The 19,160-nt window shown below is 32.8% G+C and overlaps 1 protein-coding gene across 1 annotated transcript in view; it reads left to right on the top strand.

Moving 5' to 3' along the window:
- Erbb4 (erb-b2 receptor tyrosine kinase 4) overlaps nucleotides 1-19,160 on the top strand; it is a 1,004,487-nt gene that overhangs the window by 751,502 nt on the left and 233,825 nt on the right. Inside the window, exons 14-16 of the mRNA XM_051190418.1 lie at nucleotides 2,289-2,382; nucleotides 6,235-6,389; nucleotides 12,180-12,224. Coding sequence (XP_051046375.1) covers nucleotides 2,289-2,382; nucleotides 6,235-6,389; nucleotides 12,180-12,224 — 294 coding nt within the window. The remainder of the gene's footprint in view (nucleotides 1-2,288; nucleotides 2,383-6,234; nucleotides 6,390-12,179; nucleotides 12,225-19,160) is intronic.

Raw genomic sequence — 19,160 nt, 5'->3', positions numbered from 1 at the left:
AGTAAATACTTATCTTAAAAACTGATTAAACCTGTCAAACAATCATACAGAAGAGATAACAGAACCTTGACAATCGAAAGCTTTTCGAACTGGCATACATTCTGAATCCTTGAGATTGACACAAAAGCATCAGAGTGCCAGTCAAAGATCTTTGATGTCCATTACATATTTAAAAGTCATGCCTATATTAATTTTTTTCATTTAATAGAGGATACTTAGTAAACTAAATGTCAAGTGTTTAATTCTCAAATCCTAGTGTTGGTGTAAGATTTAGATTTTAGAGACTCAGTTTTATAGTGTTCACTCCGGATCCGAAGACTGATTATATAAGAACATTAGTATCACAGATTGTAATTTGCTAGGTAGGTCACACCCAAGTAAAGGGAACTGTGCAAAACCACAGTGAAGTCACTAGGGGATGTGGAAGAAGTGTATTGATGGATACAGCAATAATCAAAGGCTCAGTGACAAGACTTCAAGGAAGATCTCTGAGGAAATAGGAAGAGTTCAGGCACCTTGTAAAGGAAAATAGGAGGGAAAGGTGATGGTCTCTCCATTGCTCTTACAGCATTGTGTCTACTCTTTAACTGAGTGGAGAGAAGTGCACATTGTTGTAGAGGAATGGGAAAAATGCAGACTATATTTTAGTAGCATACAAATTATTTTCTTCATTCGTAACCATAACACTTTAATGGACAAAGACTCTATTATCCCAAACTGGTAATTATCTGAAACTCAAAAGCTTACTTAACTCTCATAAAATTTCATTATACATTATTTGTAAATTATTGTGGGTTTAAGTATCATCCCTTTGGGTCATTTTCTCCTTTTATTCTAAAGATCTCCGATCTCCTCACTTAAGTACTTTCTATCTCTTGTGTTAATGAAGCATAAAAAAGAGGCTTGGTTTATAACTAAGATTTTTAAATGAGAAAATTCATAAAAGGGTTATCTAAAACAAATTAATATCTTATTTTACAAATACTGAAACTTAACTGCTTTACCATTGAAGGAATCATAATGGCATATATGTATGAAAAGGCCTAATGAAGCTCAATGAACTATGTCCTAATTTTAGAAATTAATAAAATAAAAATCAAGATTTAGAATTAATTTAACCAATGGAATATATTACTTCCCCCTTGAACTTCCTTTTCTTTATGTCTTCCAAGACTTTGTGTCTTCAAATGAAAAAAAGGAAGAAATGGCTTTAAAGAGGAAAATATATTTTAGAACTTATCACCTAATTAATTTATAATTGCACTATTCATGTTGATATTGGTTTTGAACGATGGCTTAGAATACAAAGGCAAAAATGATAAAAAAATTAGATGTATAAATTTAGTTATTGGTTAACTTTGTTAATGACTCTTAAGTGACACTAAATCTTACCCAATATTTCATTTTGTATTTTTGTGAAAACAATGTAATTTTAACATAGTGTAGATGATTGGTTTCCAATTATCAAAGCAAAATATTTATAGTAGACTTTGAATGGAATAATTATGTATTTAAAACATTTAATAACTAAATAGACATAAAATGTAATGGTACAAAAGAGACAGTCATATTTAAGGTAGATTCCAATAATAAAGTTTTAAATTATAGATATTAAAATAAACTATTTCATTCTTTATTCCATATAGAATTACTTCAAAAAGAATTTATACTAAAAGAAATGTTGTGATATTAGATCAATAATATAAGAAAATAAAAGCTAGCATAGAAAAGATATTTTTCTCTAATTCTTTCAGGCAGGTGTTTTAAAAGGAGATAAGATATCAAAGCCTGTTTTGAAGTTTAACCAAAAAGTAAGTTTAATAGTCTTGAGATTTGAAGGACAAGTTTGGAGAACATTTATGTAGCTAAGCAACTAAAACATTACTTATGTTTAGAAATTAAGGCTTCAACCAAGAGCAATACTTTATATAGAAACAAGCATATAGTCTTACTCAAAAGATAAAAGTGATTCAGCTGTGTCATCAAAAGAGATTGTTTTCTACTTTTGGAAAGTGCTAGGATTCCAACAGGAGAGAGCATTCCAGAATGAGACAATTGTTGAACCCAGTTGAGAGCAAGGAGAACCATCTGGCTGTTGTATATCTTTCCTTTTAATGGAAAGAGTACTCCTTAATGCATAGGAAAATGCATCTGTACCTCCTGGCACATTAGAGAAACAAACTGAAGAATTTTTACACTGCCAATATGACTCTTAGCAGATGTTACCTCCTTTATTAAGTTGATGCCTTGTTTGCTTACACCTCCTCATGCAGTTGATGTTCTCACAGGGAATTTCGAGAGTTTGAAAATGGTTCCATCTGTGTTGAGTGTGACTCTCAGTGTGAGAAGATGGAAGAAGGACTACTCACATGCCATGGACCGGTAAGCTTGGAAATGCTTGGGGGTATGCTGGCTTATTTGATATCACATATATAATTGTTTTGTCATTGCCTTGGGTCTATATATGGCTTAAATTAGTACTTATAGGATACTGAGGGGAAACATGTTTCAATCTAGAAAAATACAGTTTAGTAGAAGAGATAAAATATTAGGAAATTCAATATCACATAAATATTTATTCCCATAACATTGATTTTGAATAGAAGAATGAGGATATCGAGTTTTCTAAGGAAATGGCACACTCCTGAAAGATATGCAAGTAATCCTCTTAAAAGACAATAATTGAATTAATGAAAATCTGTATAGAAGGTTAAAAAACAGATGAAAGACAAAATAAGATTTTAAAATGTAAAAGTTCACATTGATTCAGTGAACAATTCAACACAGTTATTTAGTCTGTCTGATGGCAGAGTAGAGCATATGAGAAAGAGGAACAAAACAAACTCCCTAAAGTAAGACTTAAAGCAGTAGAGTCAATGCTGTATTCTCATAGGATAGAGATTCAAGGAGTAGAAGTTCATCATGAAAGCCTTAAGGACTGAAAAGCCTTATCTACAATTTAAAGTTCTGTTATGCAGAGCATGCTTCTAAATCTAAGAAAACAAACCCTTCCACTTGTATTCCAGCACATTGGTTTCTCTGAACAAAGAGATGAGGCTACATTTGTCATTAAAATTTGATGCCTTTACCTTCTTGAGACAAATATTCTGTTATTTCATCGCTGAGTCGCCTCCTAGTAATTAGCAGGAGAATAAACATTTGGGTCCAAGCAACTGTTTTTCCTTTCTGGGTAGAAAAGAGGATACTTGAAGCACATGTGGTCCATGTGGATCCAAAACTAGACTATATTCTGGTTATATATCTAGAGAATATCCTTAAGGATTTTTGATGCAGAGAGAAGATATCATATTGGAATGGAAATTTCTACCACATAAAATAAACTGAAAACATACATAGAAAAGATTTCTGACTTGATTTTTAAAGGTAAATTAAGACTTTGTCAACTGACAGGGAAGGGTCTCAACAGATATTATACTGTTTTTAATAAATGAGGAAATTTCCTCGTTATGGAAAGATTATGAATATGCAAGACCTGCTTGCAGTAACTTTTTGGGAATGATTAGCAACAGTTATCCCAAAATTTAATGTGTGTGTAAATAAGAATCTTGTGTAAGGAGTAAGGTTTTTCTGCCTGATGCTGGTCTTGTCCCACCGCCGTGCCAGCCCCAAATAACACTCTGAGACTCAGTATTTGATATAATGCTGTTGGCCAGGTACTAGTTTCTTATCGGCTAGCTCTGTCTTAATTATTAACCCATTTGTGTTAATCTACCCAGATTCTTAACAGCCTTGTGAATAGCACAATATGAGAGTAGGCATTAGATGCTTATCTTTTTAATAATGAAAAAGATATAGGAGTCAGCATATTTCAAGTACTTAGAAATTTGTTATAATTCCTTTTAACTATGCCAGCTTGCAGGTACTTTGTATAGTAACATGGTGAGATGAATACGCACAAACAGACTGTCTTAGAATATACTTAACTATGACAGTTTTATATTTTAAGATTTTTGCCTGGATATAATTTTACATTATAAGAATTTAATAGAAGAAATGTGCTTAATTCAAACTATGCTTAATTTACTTATAGGATGATTTATTTTCTGTTCTGCAATAAGCATGTCTTTGTCTTGTAGAATAAGTCATTCCACTGAGCATACTTGCACAGTAAATGATTCCATATAATAGGCAGTCATATGTGCCTAAGTACCCATGAACAGGTGTAAAAAATTGGAAGCATGTGAATTATTCTTATTTGGGAGGTGAGGAGAAGTTACTATTAGGAAATCTTTAGGTAAAATGGTGATTAGGTTCCATATGCTAATTTAAAATTGTTTTATTTTATTTTATTTTAGCTCTGAGCTTCATATCAAAATAATGGAAAAGTTAGCTATTGACAAACTCATTGGTTTCTTTCTATCTTTTTTCTTCTTTACATCACTATTTTTCTTTTTTATTTATTAATTTTTTCTTATTTTACATATTGATCCCAGTTCCCTCTCCCTTTCTTTCTCCCTCCCTCCCATGTCCCCAGACCACCCTCACATCCCACCCATCCCCCCCACACACACACTCCACAGGGAGGGTGATGCCTTCTAGGTTGGGTCAACATAATCTGTGAAGTCATTTGGAGTAGCAACTATTTTCATTAGATACTTCATTCTTTATCTTTTATTTTGTGTCACTTTATAATCCTGACTTTAGTATCTAGCTGATTTGATGTATTTGTAAATAGTTAAGGCACACTCATGAATAAACTTGCCTACACAGTCATCCATTAATTAACAGTTTAACATAATTTATGCCTTAATCTAGTTCTAAATTCACAATATTTGCAAGTATAAACTTGGTTTAATTGTGTCCCTGAATACTTACTATATACTACTTACCTAAGATATCTTCAGGTGTGCTGTGATAATTGTTCAGGATTCCACACATAGGCAGGCAACAGGAAGAATTGAACAGGGGCAACCAAGTCCCAAGCAAGTGATCAAATGAATATTATTGTCATAGAACCCTAAGCAAAGAGAGTACCTAGGAAGGAGAGATGATAATATTAAGTATATCCAAAATTATAAAATATGCAAAGGCATGAGCCCTTCTTTAGAAAAATATTATTTTAATCAAAATGTTTTCAACTTTCTTCAATCTCAAAATATACCGCTTATTCCTTCCATGATTACTGACGGGATCGTAACATTTTAAGATGATAAAATTAGGATTAAAATGTAAATCTTGAGACTGGTCATAGTGAACATTGCTGTAAGCCAACAATCTGGAGACTGATGAATGAGAATTATGGGTTTGAGAATACCGTGGGCTTCACAAGGGGATACTTCTTAAAAACAAAAATATATATACAAATAAATACATATTACATTTATTATTGTTTTCATATCTGTGTTGCTTATCAACTTTTTACTTACTAAAATCATTATTTATATTATAAATGGAAATATGTAAAGTGGATTCACTATGTTTGAATTAACAATGTTCATGTTACCTTGATAAGTTTCTCCATACAGTTTTTATATTAAAATACTTATATAATTTTTAATATTTGCTCTTCAGAATGTACATTATATGGCTCCAAATATTCCTTGTGGTTTGCAAACTTCCATATAAGTCTATGTCACTTCTATTTAAGTATCAGTTTAAGATGATTTGAGATAAAGTATAACCAAGGCATTTTTTTATATGTCTTGGATACCTAATACCTGATCATTCATTCATAGTCCATTTTAAAGTTTATTTTTCAAATAGTTATTAAGAAATATTGACACCCCTGAAAAGTAGTGTATTCTAATTTCCATTATCCATTATATCTCACTAGTTTGTGAATTCATGAATCCTCATTAATGGTGAAAAATTATACCCATGGAAAATTTATTATTTACACATAGTTACTTTATAATACCATGAAGATTGAACAAGATGAAATATTGATACATTTTGAAAAAGCCATTTGGAAATATTAGTTGAAATTAAGTCACTTTAGAGAAATGACATGAATAGGTGGACTGAGAACTTCTATTACAGAAGATATTTGATAGTATGATGATAGAATGATAATACAGTAGAGCAAAGTAGGCTCTCTCAATGCTGTTTATACTTTAGTAGCACATGACTGTTAGTACTGATGGGTATGCTGTGTCTACAGGAAGATTTATTTGTCACCAAAAGATCTAAGAAACTAAACTACATACATGCCTTTCAGAGGGAATTGAACTCTTTTTTCTTTCTCCATCTTTGTTTTTCTTTATCAAATTTCAGGGACCTGACAACTGCACAAAGTGTTCTCATTTTAAGGATGGTCCAAACTGTGTGGAGAAATGTCCAGATGGCCTACAAGGAACAAACAGTTTCATTTTCAAGTATGCAGATCAGGATCGGGAATGCCACCCATGCCATCCAAACTGCACCCAAGGGTAAGCATACTTACTGGCCAAGGGATAATATTGGACATGTTTCCAGTTGAAAGGATGAACACTTTATCAGTATTTCTGGCGATGTCTACACGCATTAAAACATTATCGAGAAGTGCTATTGATTTTTATAATATACAAGTTGAATTCAAATGACATTCTTTCTAGGTGATCTTCTGAAATACCTCCACTCATTATTTAACTCTAACCACTTTATGAACTCCTTCATGAAGCTAGTGTTCCTTGATTGCAATCTAGAAATCGTCCAATCTTTATAATAGATTCAATGTATTTGAAAAGACAATATAGAACTTGTGTCATAGAGGTTTTTATATTAAACATACATACAACATAGCTTCTATTTCTTTATTGTCAAAACTTAAAATGAGTATATCCCTTTAATAATTACTGTGTTGGCTTAGTCCTTCTATGAAATCTGATCTCAAGCAATCATGGCAAAGAAGAAGAAGAAGGAGAAGAAGAAGAAGAAGAAGAAGAAGAAGAAGAAGAAGAAGAAGAAGAAGAAGAAGAAGAAGAAGAAGAAGAAGAAGAAGAAGAAGAAAAGGAATAACCTGTTAATATGCTTGCTCACAACATAACTAACATAGTGTGTGAGTCACTTTTTATAGCGTTTCTGTAACTCAGAGTTTCTAGAATATCATGAAGCAATTAGAAAGAGACATATATATTTTTCCATTTAAGAGAATATGCTGTGCACTGTAGCCTTTATTGTTAACAATTGGATATACACAAATTAGAGGGATTGTCTTTGTTCAGTGATATGGCCATTGATGGAGACATTAACGAATACTGTATATGAAAGCAAATAATGTCACCTCTAGCAAATTCCAATCTATTTCTTGAAACAAATTTGTCTTATCTCAGTAATAATTTCTTCTTGCTTCCTATAAAAGATAAATATTGTTAGAATCAACAGTACTTTAACTCACTTCATCCTCTCATCATAAAATCCTCACTTCCATTGGGAGTGCTTACCCACAGTGCAGGCACAGAAACACATGTATGCACACACTTGGAGAGAGGTATCTTGGCACTTTCTATCTGGCAGGGAAGTAGAGGTTTTCTAAAGAGATGGCCCTGCCTGCCAGATTAAGCCCCAACTATTAGAAGATATTGAAAAAGTGAACTGAGCAACATTACTTTCTGCCAAGAAAATATCAATTTTTGGATGCTTCTATAATTTCCTACAGGTCATGAAATCAGCTAAGTCACTCTGCAAAGTAGCAGATCCTTGGAAGGTAAAGCAATATTCTGCCACACAAATTTTAATGCAACACAGAAGAGTTGCCTGCAAGCTTCTTAGTTTCTATATAAGCACACAGGTTCAGGGCACCGAGACAGTCACCTACACACTTTGCTTCAAGGAAAACAGAAGTAATAAATGGTTCCCCTTGTGAGTTTTGGTACACTTGAGTTGAGACTATTTTATGGAAAACAAAACAAACAAAAAAAAAACAAAAATAACTTGTGCTACTGGAGCAGAGGAGTCAGCAAGAGAAAAAAGAAAACTTTGCCTGTGAAAATCATCCACAAGAGGGTTTTATTGTATTGCAACTAAAATTAAACCGGTAAATTATTCAATATAATGTCGATGTCAACAGCTGTTGCCATTCAAAATGAGACCTTTTTCTGTTCTTGCAAATCTAATTACATTGAAACCATTAGGGAAATGAAAGGAAGACACACAGCCTAGTGTGGATGTGTGGATGGAGTGTCTTCCTCGTCAGCCTTTTAAATCATGATTGGATAATAAAAGAAATCATATGTAGTAGAGGGAGGTAGAAGTTGAGTCCAGCAGAAAGGGTTCCAATTACTTTAGCAACAAAACTGGTATCTCATACAAAAGGGAAGCTGAGGTTTAATGGTGGTCTCTAAATAAATAGAAAGATACACACATAGCTTTTTTCTGCATAATAACTATGGACAGAATAAGCTGTATTTCATAGCATCTTCCAGGGTAAGGTGTCACCAATGATGACTTTGTCCTGAGGTCTCACTGTTACATTTATTGAGCTTCACCCTCCTCATAATCTCTATATTCACTTTTCCTGACTTCATAAACGTGCTGTTGATTGTAGTTCCTGAGGAGAATTCAGGAATGCATACACTGTTTGAACTGGATCACAGCATACCCACTATGCTTTGGAACTCAGTACTGAAGAAATGGGGTATCCAGGGGAATTCACCCCTAGGTGGGAACATGTAGAACCATGGTTCAGTGAGAGATCACAGAACAGAGGGAAGGCTGTGATGAATGACTTTTTGAGTCCTCAGTTCATCTATCAACTGATCATATGAGTAAGTGTGAACCCTCACCAGAGCAGTTCCACTTCAGAGAGCAAATTCCCTTCCACATTCCAATTTTTATCAGGTCATTCAATAACCAAATTAATGAAATAGTCTTTCCAATTACATTTTTTAAGAAATAGGTTCTTACTTTGAATGTAGTTTAATGATTTTCCTGAAAATAAAATTACCTAATGCCTTAAATATATTTTTACTACTTCAAGAGTGCATTAAAAAATTGACTCTGAAAGTTCTTCAAGTACTTATTAAAAAGTGAACCATTTAGTACTGATTAGAAAACTCTCACCAGTATCCTCAGTGGATAGGAAAAAAAAAAGGAAGAAGAAGGAAGGAAGGGGAGGAAGGAAGGAACAAAGGAAGGAAGGAAGGAACGAAGGAAGAAAGGAAGGAAATGAAAAAATATTGTCTCTTCTTGCCTTGAATAGAGGCCATAATTTCCCAGTGTTAGTATTTCATTCATTCTTTAGCTTCTTCTGGGGGATGCATGCTAATCAAGTTGTTTTCTTTCAGTTACTGTTACAAATACTATCACCAAAAGCAAAAAGGAGTAAGGAAGAGTGTATTGAAGCTTATACTTCCAAGTTACAGTCCATTATTGAGGGATGTAGGAGCAGAATTTCAACCTGGTCTTTAAAACAAAAAGGATGGAGACCACTGCTTGTATGTTGGTCCAAATCTCATTGCTTAATTATCTTTCTTATACATCCCAGAACCACCTGCCTAGGGTTGGTGCCATCTTTAATGAGATGAGTCCCTTTACATCAATTAATAATCAAGCCCTTTGATATGCCCACAGGCCAATGTTTTCTAGGCAATTCTACCTTCAAGATTCCTCTCAGAAAATCCTAGTCTTGTGTTATGTTGACATTGAAAGCTACCTAGAAAACCTATTTTTTTTATAATGAGTCATGTTCAAAATTAAGACAGCCATTGAACTATATGAACACACATTTATGTTACTGAATTTATATGCCAAACAAGAGGTTTTCTATGATATATTGAAATATGATTAAGAGTTTGAACATTGTACACTGAGCTCACCTGCCCTTATTCCTCTCTTCTCTTTTTTTCTCACTCCTCCTCATCCCATTTGTCCTCTTCTTTCCCATAGGAAGCTTCATTTTCTCTCATGTCATGTATTTGTATATGATTTTATATTGCTGTTTAAGATTAGGAACCACAAATGAAAGGGAATTTTATTTGTTTTTCTGAGGTTAGCTTGTTTCATAAGTTGATCTCCAGTTTCATAGATATTCCTGCAAATTATATAACTTTGTTCCCTGTGATTGAAAAACAATCATATTGTGTATATTTGCCACATTTTTCCTACATCCCTCTGAAGAGATAATCTATAGATAGGCATGGCTCTTCAAATGGCACAGTGGCTTTCCATTATCTCCTAAGTTAAAACCAACCAAACATAGCTTCTAAGGTTCTTCCTTTCTCTTTTCCTTTCTCCGTGCCTGCCATCATGCTCTCTGTCTGCTTAGAAATATTGTTCAGAGGATGTAATGCTCTGGAGCTATGCATTTGCTCCTATTTTGTACTCCCTTAACAATCACTGTTCCTCCAACCATGGCTCTCAACATCTCAAACTACTGATTTCCCAGAATGGTGACCATGACCTTCTAAAGTGGGACATGCTGGTGTCGCTCCTGCATATTAGACTTACAAAGCTGCCATGCATGTGTATTCTCATCTTAAAACTGTGAGCTTAATGAAAATAAATGAAAACACATCTAATTTCTTCCTATAGCTCCTTGAAGGCTACAAGTACTTTAGTAGGCTCATCACATGGGTTTATTGAATGAATGAAGATACTTCCTTCGCCACACTCTCTCCTCAAACAGAATTTCAATATGGAATGGTTTTATTTTTCAAGGGTCATTATAAAGATTACACACAAACTACAGTTTTTCAGATTCTCTTGTGAAACAAGAAGTAGTAGTCGGTTAATTTTATACAATGGCAGTACTGTGCCCTAAAAAAAAAAAAAAAAAAAAAAAAAAAAAAAAAAAAAACACTATTTTTAGTGTTTTAGAACTTATCACAGGAACACAATTTAAAAAACCCAGCTCTTTAGGACACAATAAAAGAATATCATGTGAAACTATCCTAGGGTGTTTCAGTAGTTTATTTTCTAATTAAAAATTGTTTTGATAAGTTCTAATAAATGGAACCAAGTCAACCATGTGTATTTTAGTTACTTCTTATCTCTTCATTTCATGGGACTTCATTACATTTTCCAGGATAAATTTATTTTTGCTGTTCAATGTTGATTCTCAAAAATGCAGAAAACTAATTGTCTACATAGTAGTAGTAGTATAGCATATATGATAGAACAGAGAGACAGTGACTTAAGTTATTAGATAAGTTCTGTTAGCTCACTAGCATCAGTTATTACAGTCATTTACATTAGCTTCACATAGTCTGTGTACATCTCCGACACCTAAAGCTCTTTTTCCAGTTTTTAGACATCAGAATATGGACAAACATGTATACTCTCTATTGCCACAAAAATTAGGTACTCCTATAAATCATATATCAGAAGCTGCTTTACTTTGAAGAGAAATAAGAAACTCAACTTAAATACATTGGAAAATAAAAAATAAATTTTTCCATAATGGCTCAAAATGAAATTCTAGGACTATATATTAGAATTCTGTGTATTTAAATGCATTCATCAATTTTTCTCTTGGTAGATTCCTCAGGCACCTCTGTGTGAGTTTATTCATTTACTACAGGGTATTTATTTGCTTATGGTTGAGTTCAGCATTGTGACACCTTTTTAAAAGTTTCTGCTTGCTGGTCATGCATTTGCTTTTTAAAAGTGGTCATTAAGATGTACTGCAGTGAGGCCCAAGTCAGTTCATTTCAATTTTTTAAAAAATGTGTGTTTATTGATAAATATTTAAAAGATTCATAACCAAGGATTAACATAATCTGACTATGTAAAATATCTATGGGAATTCCACTAAAATATATTAACTTATTTTCTGCCAAGATCAATCTTTAATGAATATCAAGAATAGAGCTATTATGTTTTATTCAATTGTCTATTCACCTTTTATTGATTTTGGGATTTTTACGTAAACCTAACTGTGTTTTAAGAGAAATGGTGTACATGAAAACATCCACAGTCATTGAACTATCAGGTAATTCATATACCTGTGTATAGTGATGAAAGATGCAAACAGATTGAAGGTTTCAGAAATGACTGCTGTTTATGGAAGTTATCCACATAATCATGTAACATTGCTGTCTCCATGTTTCCTAGCATAATTGAGTGGTAATGTCAATTTACTTATGTGTTTCCACAAAGAAATAATTTTTCTCTCAGTCTCTAAATTATGCTGTTCTGGAAGCTGTCAAATAATAAATTTAGGAATTTGGTATCACACTTATTTTTGTTTGGATGACTGATTTCTCTTTCCTTGTATTTCTCTGAAATGTGAATCTCTGCAGGTGCATAGGCCCAAGTATTGAAGACTGCATCGGCCTGATGGATAGGTACTTGGTGTGCTTGCTTCCCGTGTTCTTCCCCCAAGGCTCCATGCTAGAGCACTGGAGCATGTGTGTGCATGCTACTGTGGATGGAGAGTGATGTTTTCTGTTCTGTAATTGCTTGCAGGTGTAACGGTCCCACTAGTCATGACTGCATTTACTACCCATGGACGGGCCATTCCACTTTACCACAACATGCTAGGTAACATCAACCATATTTCCATTTTATCACTCAAATTCTTTCCTAGCTACCACCAAAAAAATACTAACAAATTGGACTGAAATTTTAGTATATTAAATGAGAGTTACAACAGAATTGAATACACTTTGCTTTTTTAATCGGTTCTTCATTATGATTTCATATTGAATCATATTATGATTTCAGACTTTTATTTAATAATGCCATTGATTTTAAATTTTGTACACTTAAGAAATTAGTAATTATCTTAGAACCTCAATAGAAAATTCTTAAGTTTGTACATAATTTCAAAACTCAAAACTAATTAAGGAGAAATTTGAAAATGTTTATACTTATACAATGTTTGTTATACAGTTTGGTTTTAATTCCTGACTTTCTGTTATTTTTAACTGACATGTGTATTTTCAGATGGAAAAATCATCATTGCATCAACACAATATGAAAAATATTTTGTGCATGTTGCAGCATATATTAGAATTATAAGAACATGACATACTATTCTTGTCTACAAAATAAATCTAAACACTAATATTTACAGTAGTTTAATCACAATCAACAAAAACTGGAAGCAACTTAGGCTACCCAGTTGTGGTATACCCATGCACTAAAATGTACCTGAGTAATAAAAAGGAAGGAATTGATGCTACACATCATGGATGGATCACAAATACATTATGCTAAATGAAAGAAGCCAGACTGTTAGAAATAGATACCACTTAATTTCCTTTTTATATCAAACTACAGAGACAGAAAACAGGTGAGAGTTACCAATAGCAAAAAATTCAAGGGTAGAGTACACCATAGAACAGTAAGAAAGAATGTTGCACAAAATGGATCAATCTATACCATTATTGTGGTATTGGTTGCACAAAAAAGTGCTTAACACAAACCATAAGCTGTAAATTTTGTTATAAATTATGTAAACCAGTGCTTTATTGTTTATACATAAACATATGTGGTTTTAAAAAGTTTTCTGAAACATTTTAACTAGGAAAGAAATATTTTGCAAATTTACATAGGATCATTAGCTTTCTGAAACAAATTAATTTGATCATTATTTAAGAAATACAATAAGGACAGGCATTGGTGGCCCATGCCTTTAATCCCAGCATTTGGGAGGTAGAAGCAGGTGGATCTCAATGAGTTCAAGGCCAGCCTGGTCTATAAGAACTAGTTCCAAAGCCACAGAGAAACCCTGTCTCAAAAAAACCAAAAAGAAAAGAAAGAAAGAAAGAAAGAAATACAATAAGTAAAAACAAAATGAGAATTTTAGAAGTATTGCTTTTAATAGATTATTGTGTTGTCATATGACATGGAAGCATAACCATCAGATAATAATAATAATAATAATAATAATAATAATAGTAATAGTAATAATAGATTCCATGAGCTGCCTGTATCAGGACTAGCCACTTTCCTAAATTCTAACACCTAAGACAACTTGTCTAGTGTTTCTGTCTTATCCTATTCAATCTTAATATAGTCTTGTTTTACGCATCTGGCTACTTTCACTAAATATTACATGTATGAGATTCATCTATGTCATCACATCCATTCATAACTTTCCCATTCATTTGTCTTGAAATTGTTTTTAAATTTTAAAGTGAATGAATAATTGATATGTCATCTTCATACATTGTTTGATAATAATAGTGATGAGAAGTTCTAAAGTTAATTAGGTGTTTAGAGGAGATTGGTTTACACAACAGTGGCACATTGATACTTGGGCATGAAAAACTAGTTAATATAGTTGTCTATAGCATGCGAATTTGTCCTCCATGATCTAACTTGGTTTTATTCCATGTTCATAAAATATTTTTCCTCTTTCAGACATTGACTGGGTCACTGAACTATAATTTTGAAGAATTATTTTGTAATTATGTTAATGATTTTACTTATAACTTATTCCAATATTTTAGTGAGAAAGAATTCCACATGGTGGTTAGAGTGAGCAAGTTGTCTTTGAAATCAGGTTTAAGATCAAGCTCTAATCATTTAGAGATGTGTAACTTTAAGGCCCTTAAGTTATCTGAGGATCACACTTTCATGTTCAAAATGACGCATTTGTGTAGCTCCTGAACGGCTCTGAGGACTGTGTGTTTACTTAGTAACAATGCCTAGCTCATAGAAACAACCCATTTTTATTTTTCTTTTTAACATTATCATTGTTTTGATGTATAAGCAGGGTTCTCTAACCTTATGAATGTGAAATCATGCTTCTCAAGGGAGAAAAAACTAATCTCTCAAAGATATCAGAAAGCATTGGTACGTACTGATACCCTTCCTGATGGCTTTTTGTGTACCACTTTGCCTTGAGAATCAGGGAGGTAACATTTGGTCACGGGTGCAGGGATGTAGAAAGACAGTTCATTTGTAGTTGTGGATGATTTTAGTTGATGTCATACAACTCAAAATAATAATGTGTCTAATTAAAGATTTAATACTATACTAATTTAAACAAAAACAGTGAAAATGTCAATCTAATTAGCATATCTAGATTTCCAGGAGATAGTCCATAATTTAAGACTAAAACAAATAATTACCAGGGTCATTAGTAAATACACAAGGCTAGAAATAGTAAATGGACAGTAAAATGAGGTTCATCATTTCTAAGATAACTCACCTGTAGTGCTGCTATCCAGGCAAAGAGCAGAGTTTCTTGAACGAGAAAACATGAGTTCAAATATGGGTTCTATTGTATTTCTTATCCATGAAATTGGATACTATTGTAAAACTGGTTTGAGGATTATATGAGACACACATAGATACCATCTGGACTAAACAGTCACTGGCTACAGTTCTAGCTGTGACTGAAATATTGACATCATCTCAGAACAATTTTATTATATGGTGCCCTATTTTTTATATAAACTGGTTGTTAAACGGGTTAGTGAATATAGAATTGAAATACTAAAATTTATCAGATTTTATTTTTTTCTTTTTTAATATAAATTTGAAACGAGGTTGTTTTGTATGTCAATCCCAGTTCCCTCACCTTCCTATCTTCACGTATTACCGCTTTCTGCTCCCCAGGGAGGATGAGGCCTTCCACAGGGAGTCTTCAAAGTCCCTCAGATCATTTGGAGCAGGGCCTAGGCCCTCGCCCATGTATCTAGGCTGAGAAAGTATCCCTCTATGTGAGGTGGGCTCCCAAAGTCCATTTCTATACTAAAAATAAATACTGATCCATTACTAGAGGCCCCATAGCCTGCCCAGTCCTCCTAACACCCACATTCAGAGTGTCTGGGTCAGTCCTATGCTGGTTTCCCAGCTATCAGATTGGGGTGCATGAGCTCTCCCTTGTTCAGGTCAGCTGATTCTGTGGGTTTCTCTAGCCTGGTCTTGACACCTTTGCTCATCACTCCTCTCTCCCAGGATAGCCAAAACAACCCTGCACAACATTTTATCAGATTTTAGTAATTTAATTTTTAAATCAAACTATTACTCAGGGCCATCAACTCAATACATGATTGGTAATTGGTACCTAATTATTTCTAGATGTCTTTACTTAATGCCTATTTTATTATTAAGTTTAAAATAATGCAACTGTATTTTTCAATAGTGATGACTTGTCAGAATTACATGACCTGTCAGGGGCTGCTCATGTGATAGTTTTAAATGTCCATAAAAATTTATATTTAATCATTTGGAGCATTTTGTTTTATATTGGAGTAATCAGATTACCCCTCAGGTCCCATATTTCTAGAATGTGATGACTGTAAATTTGGAAATCAGGAAAACTATCATTAACATTTAAGATTTTTCCATCTTTTAAATTCCATGGTAGTTTTATAAGAAAAATATCTGTCTTGATTGAGTAAAGCAAATATTTCATAGTAGGAATAGGACAATAAAATGAATGTTTAAAGCTTCATAATCCACCTTTTAATTGGGAGATTATCCAAATAGTTTTCTTTTAGCAATAGAAAATTACACTGAGCGTGTCAAAATATTTAGAGGTGATACTCCCCACTGCCCCATTTTTTCTCTTTCTGTGTTCTTTTTCCCTAAATCTGCAGGAAAAGAAAAGAGGACTGGAGATTAAAATGAAAGCATGAAAAATGTTTCTGATCTTGATAGACTTTCATTTTCAAAGCAGTGTTATTTTTTCCCCAAACCTGCAATTTGTGAATTAGTTTCCACAATCCATTTAGCCTATAGTCCATTGCTGGAATCTCTTCCAGGAAGACTGTAGAGATAGAGTGGAAAATAATTTAAGACTATAGTTGTATTGTAGAATATCTTACTAATAAGGAAAATAAAACCAGTAATTTTTATTCTTCCTCTCTCTCTCTCCATCTCTCATTTTCCGACGTAATTAACACCTGAAGATGACATTTACTTTGACCAAACCTTTTCTAATATTCCCCTCCTCCCTCCTCCATTATTTTGGTGTACTCCCAAGAATACCATGGACAATTGTGTTTCTCAAGACTTTTTTGTGTGTGAAATTTTTCTTAGCTAACACACAAGCTACTTTCATATAGATTATTTCCTGATATAAAAATATTACATTGTAATATATTTTTGATTATTTGTCAAATATATGAAAAACTGAAAGAGCCTACTCTCATATAACACCAGGGCATGAATTTATTAATCACAATAATAATTAATTCTATTGTTGAGGCATTTCTCCACATTAGCTAACAAAGCGAAAAGTAAATTGACTAAAAATTCACTTTATTTTGTAGAATAAAAACAAAAAGATATAAAGATATAAAACTAAAAGAGATATAAAATACATAGTAGATCACCTATTTCTATATTCTGATCTGGCCCAGTTCTTTGTTCTAATTCATTTATTCTATATACTTCACAATACATACTACAATAACTGAACTTATTTTTCCTAAGTCACTGATGTAGAACTTTTTGAAATACTTCCAATTTTCATGGCCATAGTCACACTTTTATGTTACAGTGCAGTGATTTTTGCCTAGGAGGTCACACATTAGTTTATCCTTTGTCAAACTGACCTGTGTGGGTAGATATGAAAGAAATGTTGTGATAGTCTGGGCACCACTTGAATATGACACATTGCATTTCTTTGTTTCCTCCCAAGAAAGCAAGTTCAGAATTTATATCCAGATTATATGGTACAAATCACCCATAAATGGTTACCTTTGATGAGTGGCAGTTATATTATGATGCCCAAGTACAATAAATAAAAGTGCATAGTTTTCCATTACATTCTGTATGATAAGTTTTCTTTTTACATAAGCAAGCCCAAGAGAAGGGGAGTATGTGTAGCTCTTCCTTAGCAGTGACTCATACCATGCTTCCTAGAACCTGTGACATGTCAAAATGATCTGAGGATTACCAAGGATTCACAAAGTTTCTCTGCATAACTGTTAACTATTGCTCATATAGCTGAAGAGGCTACTTTAAACAAAAATATTTAGGCATCTTTAGGATGCTTAAGTGGCTTTCACTTTGATATCAAAAATGTTCACATCATAGTACCAAAGCTTTCCAAACACTAGAAACATTAATGTATTTAAAATTAGCAAACATAAAAATGAGAGCAAAGTAATATGTATTCATGACTGAAAGTCAGCAAAGGTTCTTTAGGCTACTAACTTAGGGACTATTGTAGAAATTCTTTATAATTTCAATTGATATATAGTAAGGATCAAAATATTTTGGAAACATCCAAAATACTCAACTTTCACACTGCCAAGAGTATCTTTCTATGATAAAGTAATGGTCACGTTTTATACTCATTTATTTCTGACTCAGAAAGATGCCAGAATTGCTTTATGTCTCAAAAGCATCTTAAGCTTTACTTATTATTGATGACATAATCTCACAGAAAGTAAAAACAAAAGAGTGGAAAACATTCCTTAAGTCCTGAATCTTATAGACCACTGTGAATGGTTTCAATAGTACTGCCATGCTATTCCAAGACTTGGCTATCTAAATTTTTATGAGCAACATGAGAATAATCACTTTGTCATAACCATTTGTATATTCTATACCTTTTAATTTCTAACAATTACTATTCCAAGTAAAATCAATGCAAATTATCATCAAATAAACAAAACCTATGCTAGCCAGCAATGCCTTGATAGAATGTAACAGAAGTAAAAATAATAAGTATGATGAAATAATGAAGATAATCATTAATAGAGGACTTACCTAAGAACTAATATGTGAAAAGTGAATATTTATATGTATAAAATAATATATGTAAAAATGACCATCAAACAAACTTTACCTGGCCTACATTTAAGAGCCACAAAACAGTTACTAATAAACTTTTCAATGCTGAGGCAATTCTTACTTATGTTATCTTTGCCCAAACATAATTAATTGGATGGATTTAAATAAGTATGATCTAAATTACTGTAAGCTATATAATACATATCCCTGTTTGTCTGTTCTCCTATCATCACTTCATTAATGCGGGTTTATTATATGTAAAGTATTACTTCAGATCTGTACAGAAAAGAAGTAGAGTAATTGTGCAACAGAAAATATACTAAAGTAAATGTTGTTAATGCAATGACATTAGTGAAAATTAACAACCTTGATGTCATAATTTGTTTTCTAGACTTATTTTAAAATTCAAATAACACAGAATAGGGTTGTGTATTCGATGACTAAAATAGTAACAGATAGACAATTAAGACTTTGTTATTAGGTAGACTAAAAGAATACCAATTAACTGTAATACTCCTGTTCCTGGGTACATTACCACAGTTAAGCACCTTACTATAAAATTTGTAGAGAAAGTGGTG

This window comes from Phodopus roborovskii, unplaced genomic scaffold, assembly GCF_943737965.1.
Source record: "Phodopus roborovskii unplaced genomic scaffold, PHOROB, whole genome shotgun sequence".
NCBI lineage: Eukaryota > Metazoa > Chordata > Mammalia > Rodentia > Cricetidae > Phodopus > Phodopus roborovskii.
The sequence above is the reverse complement of the archived record's forward strand: the minus strand, read 5'-3'. Positions and strand labels throughout refer to the sequence as shown.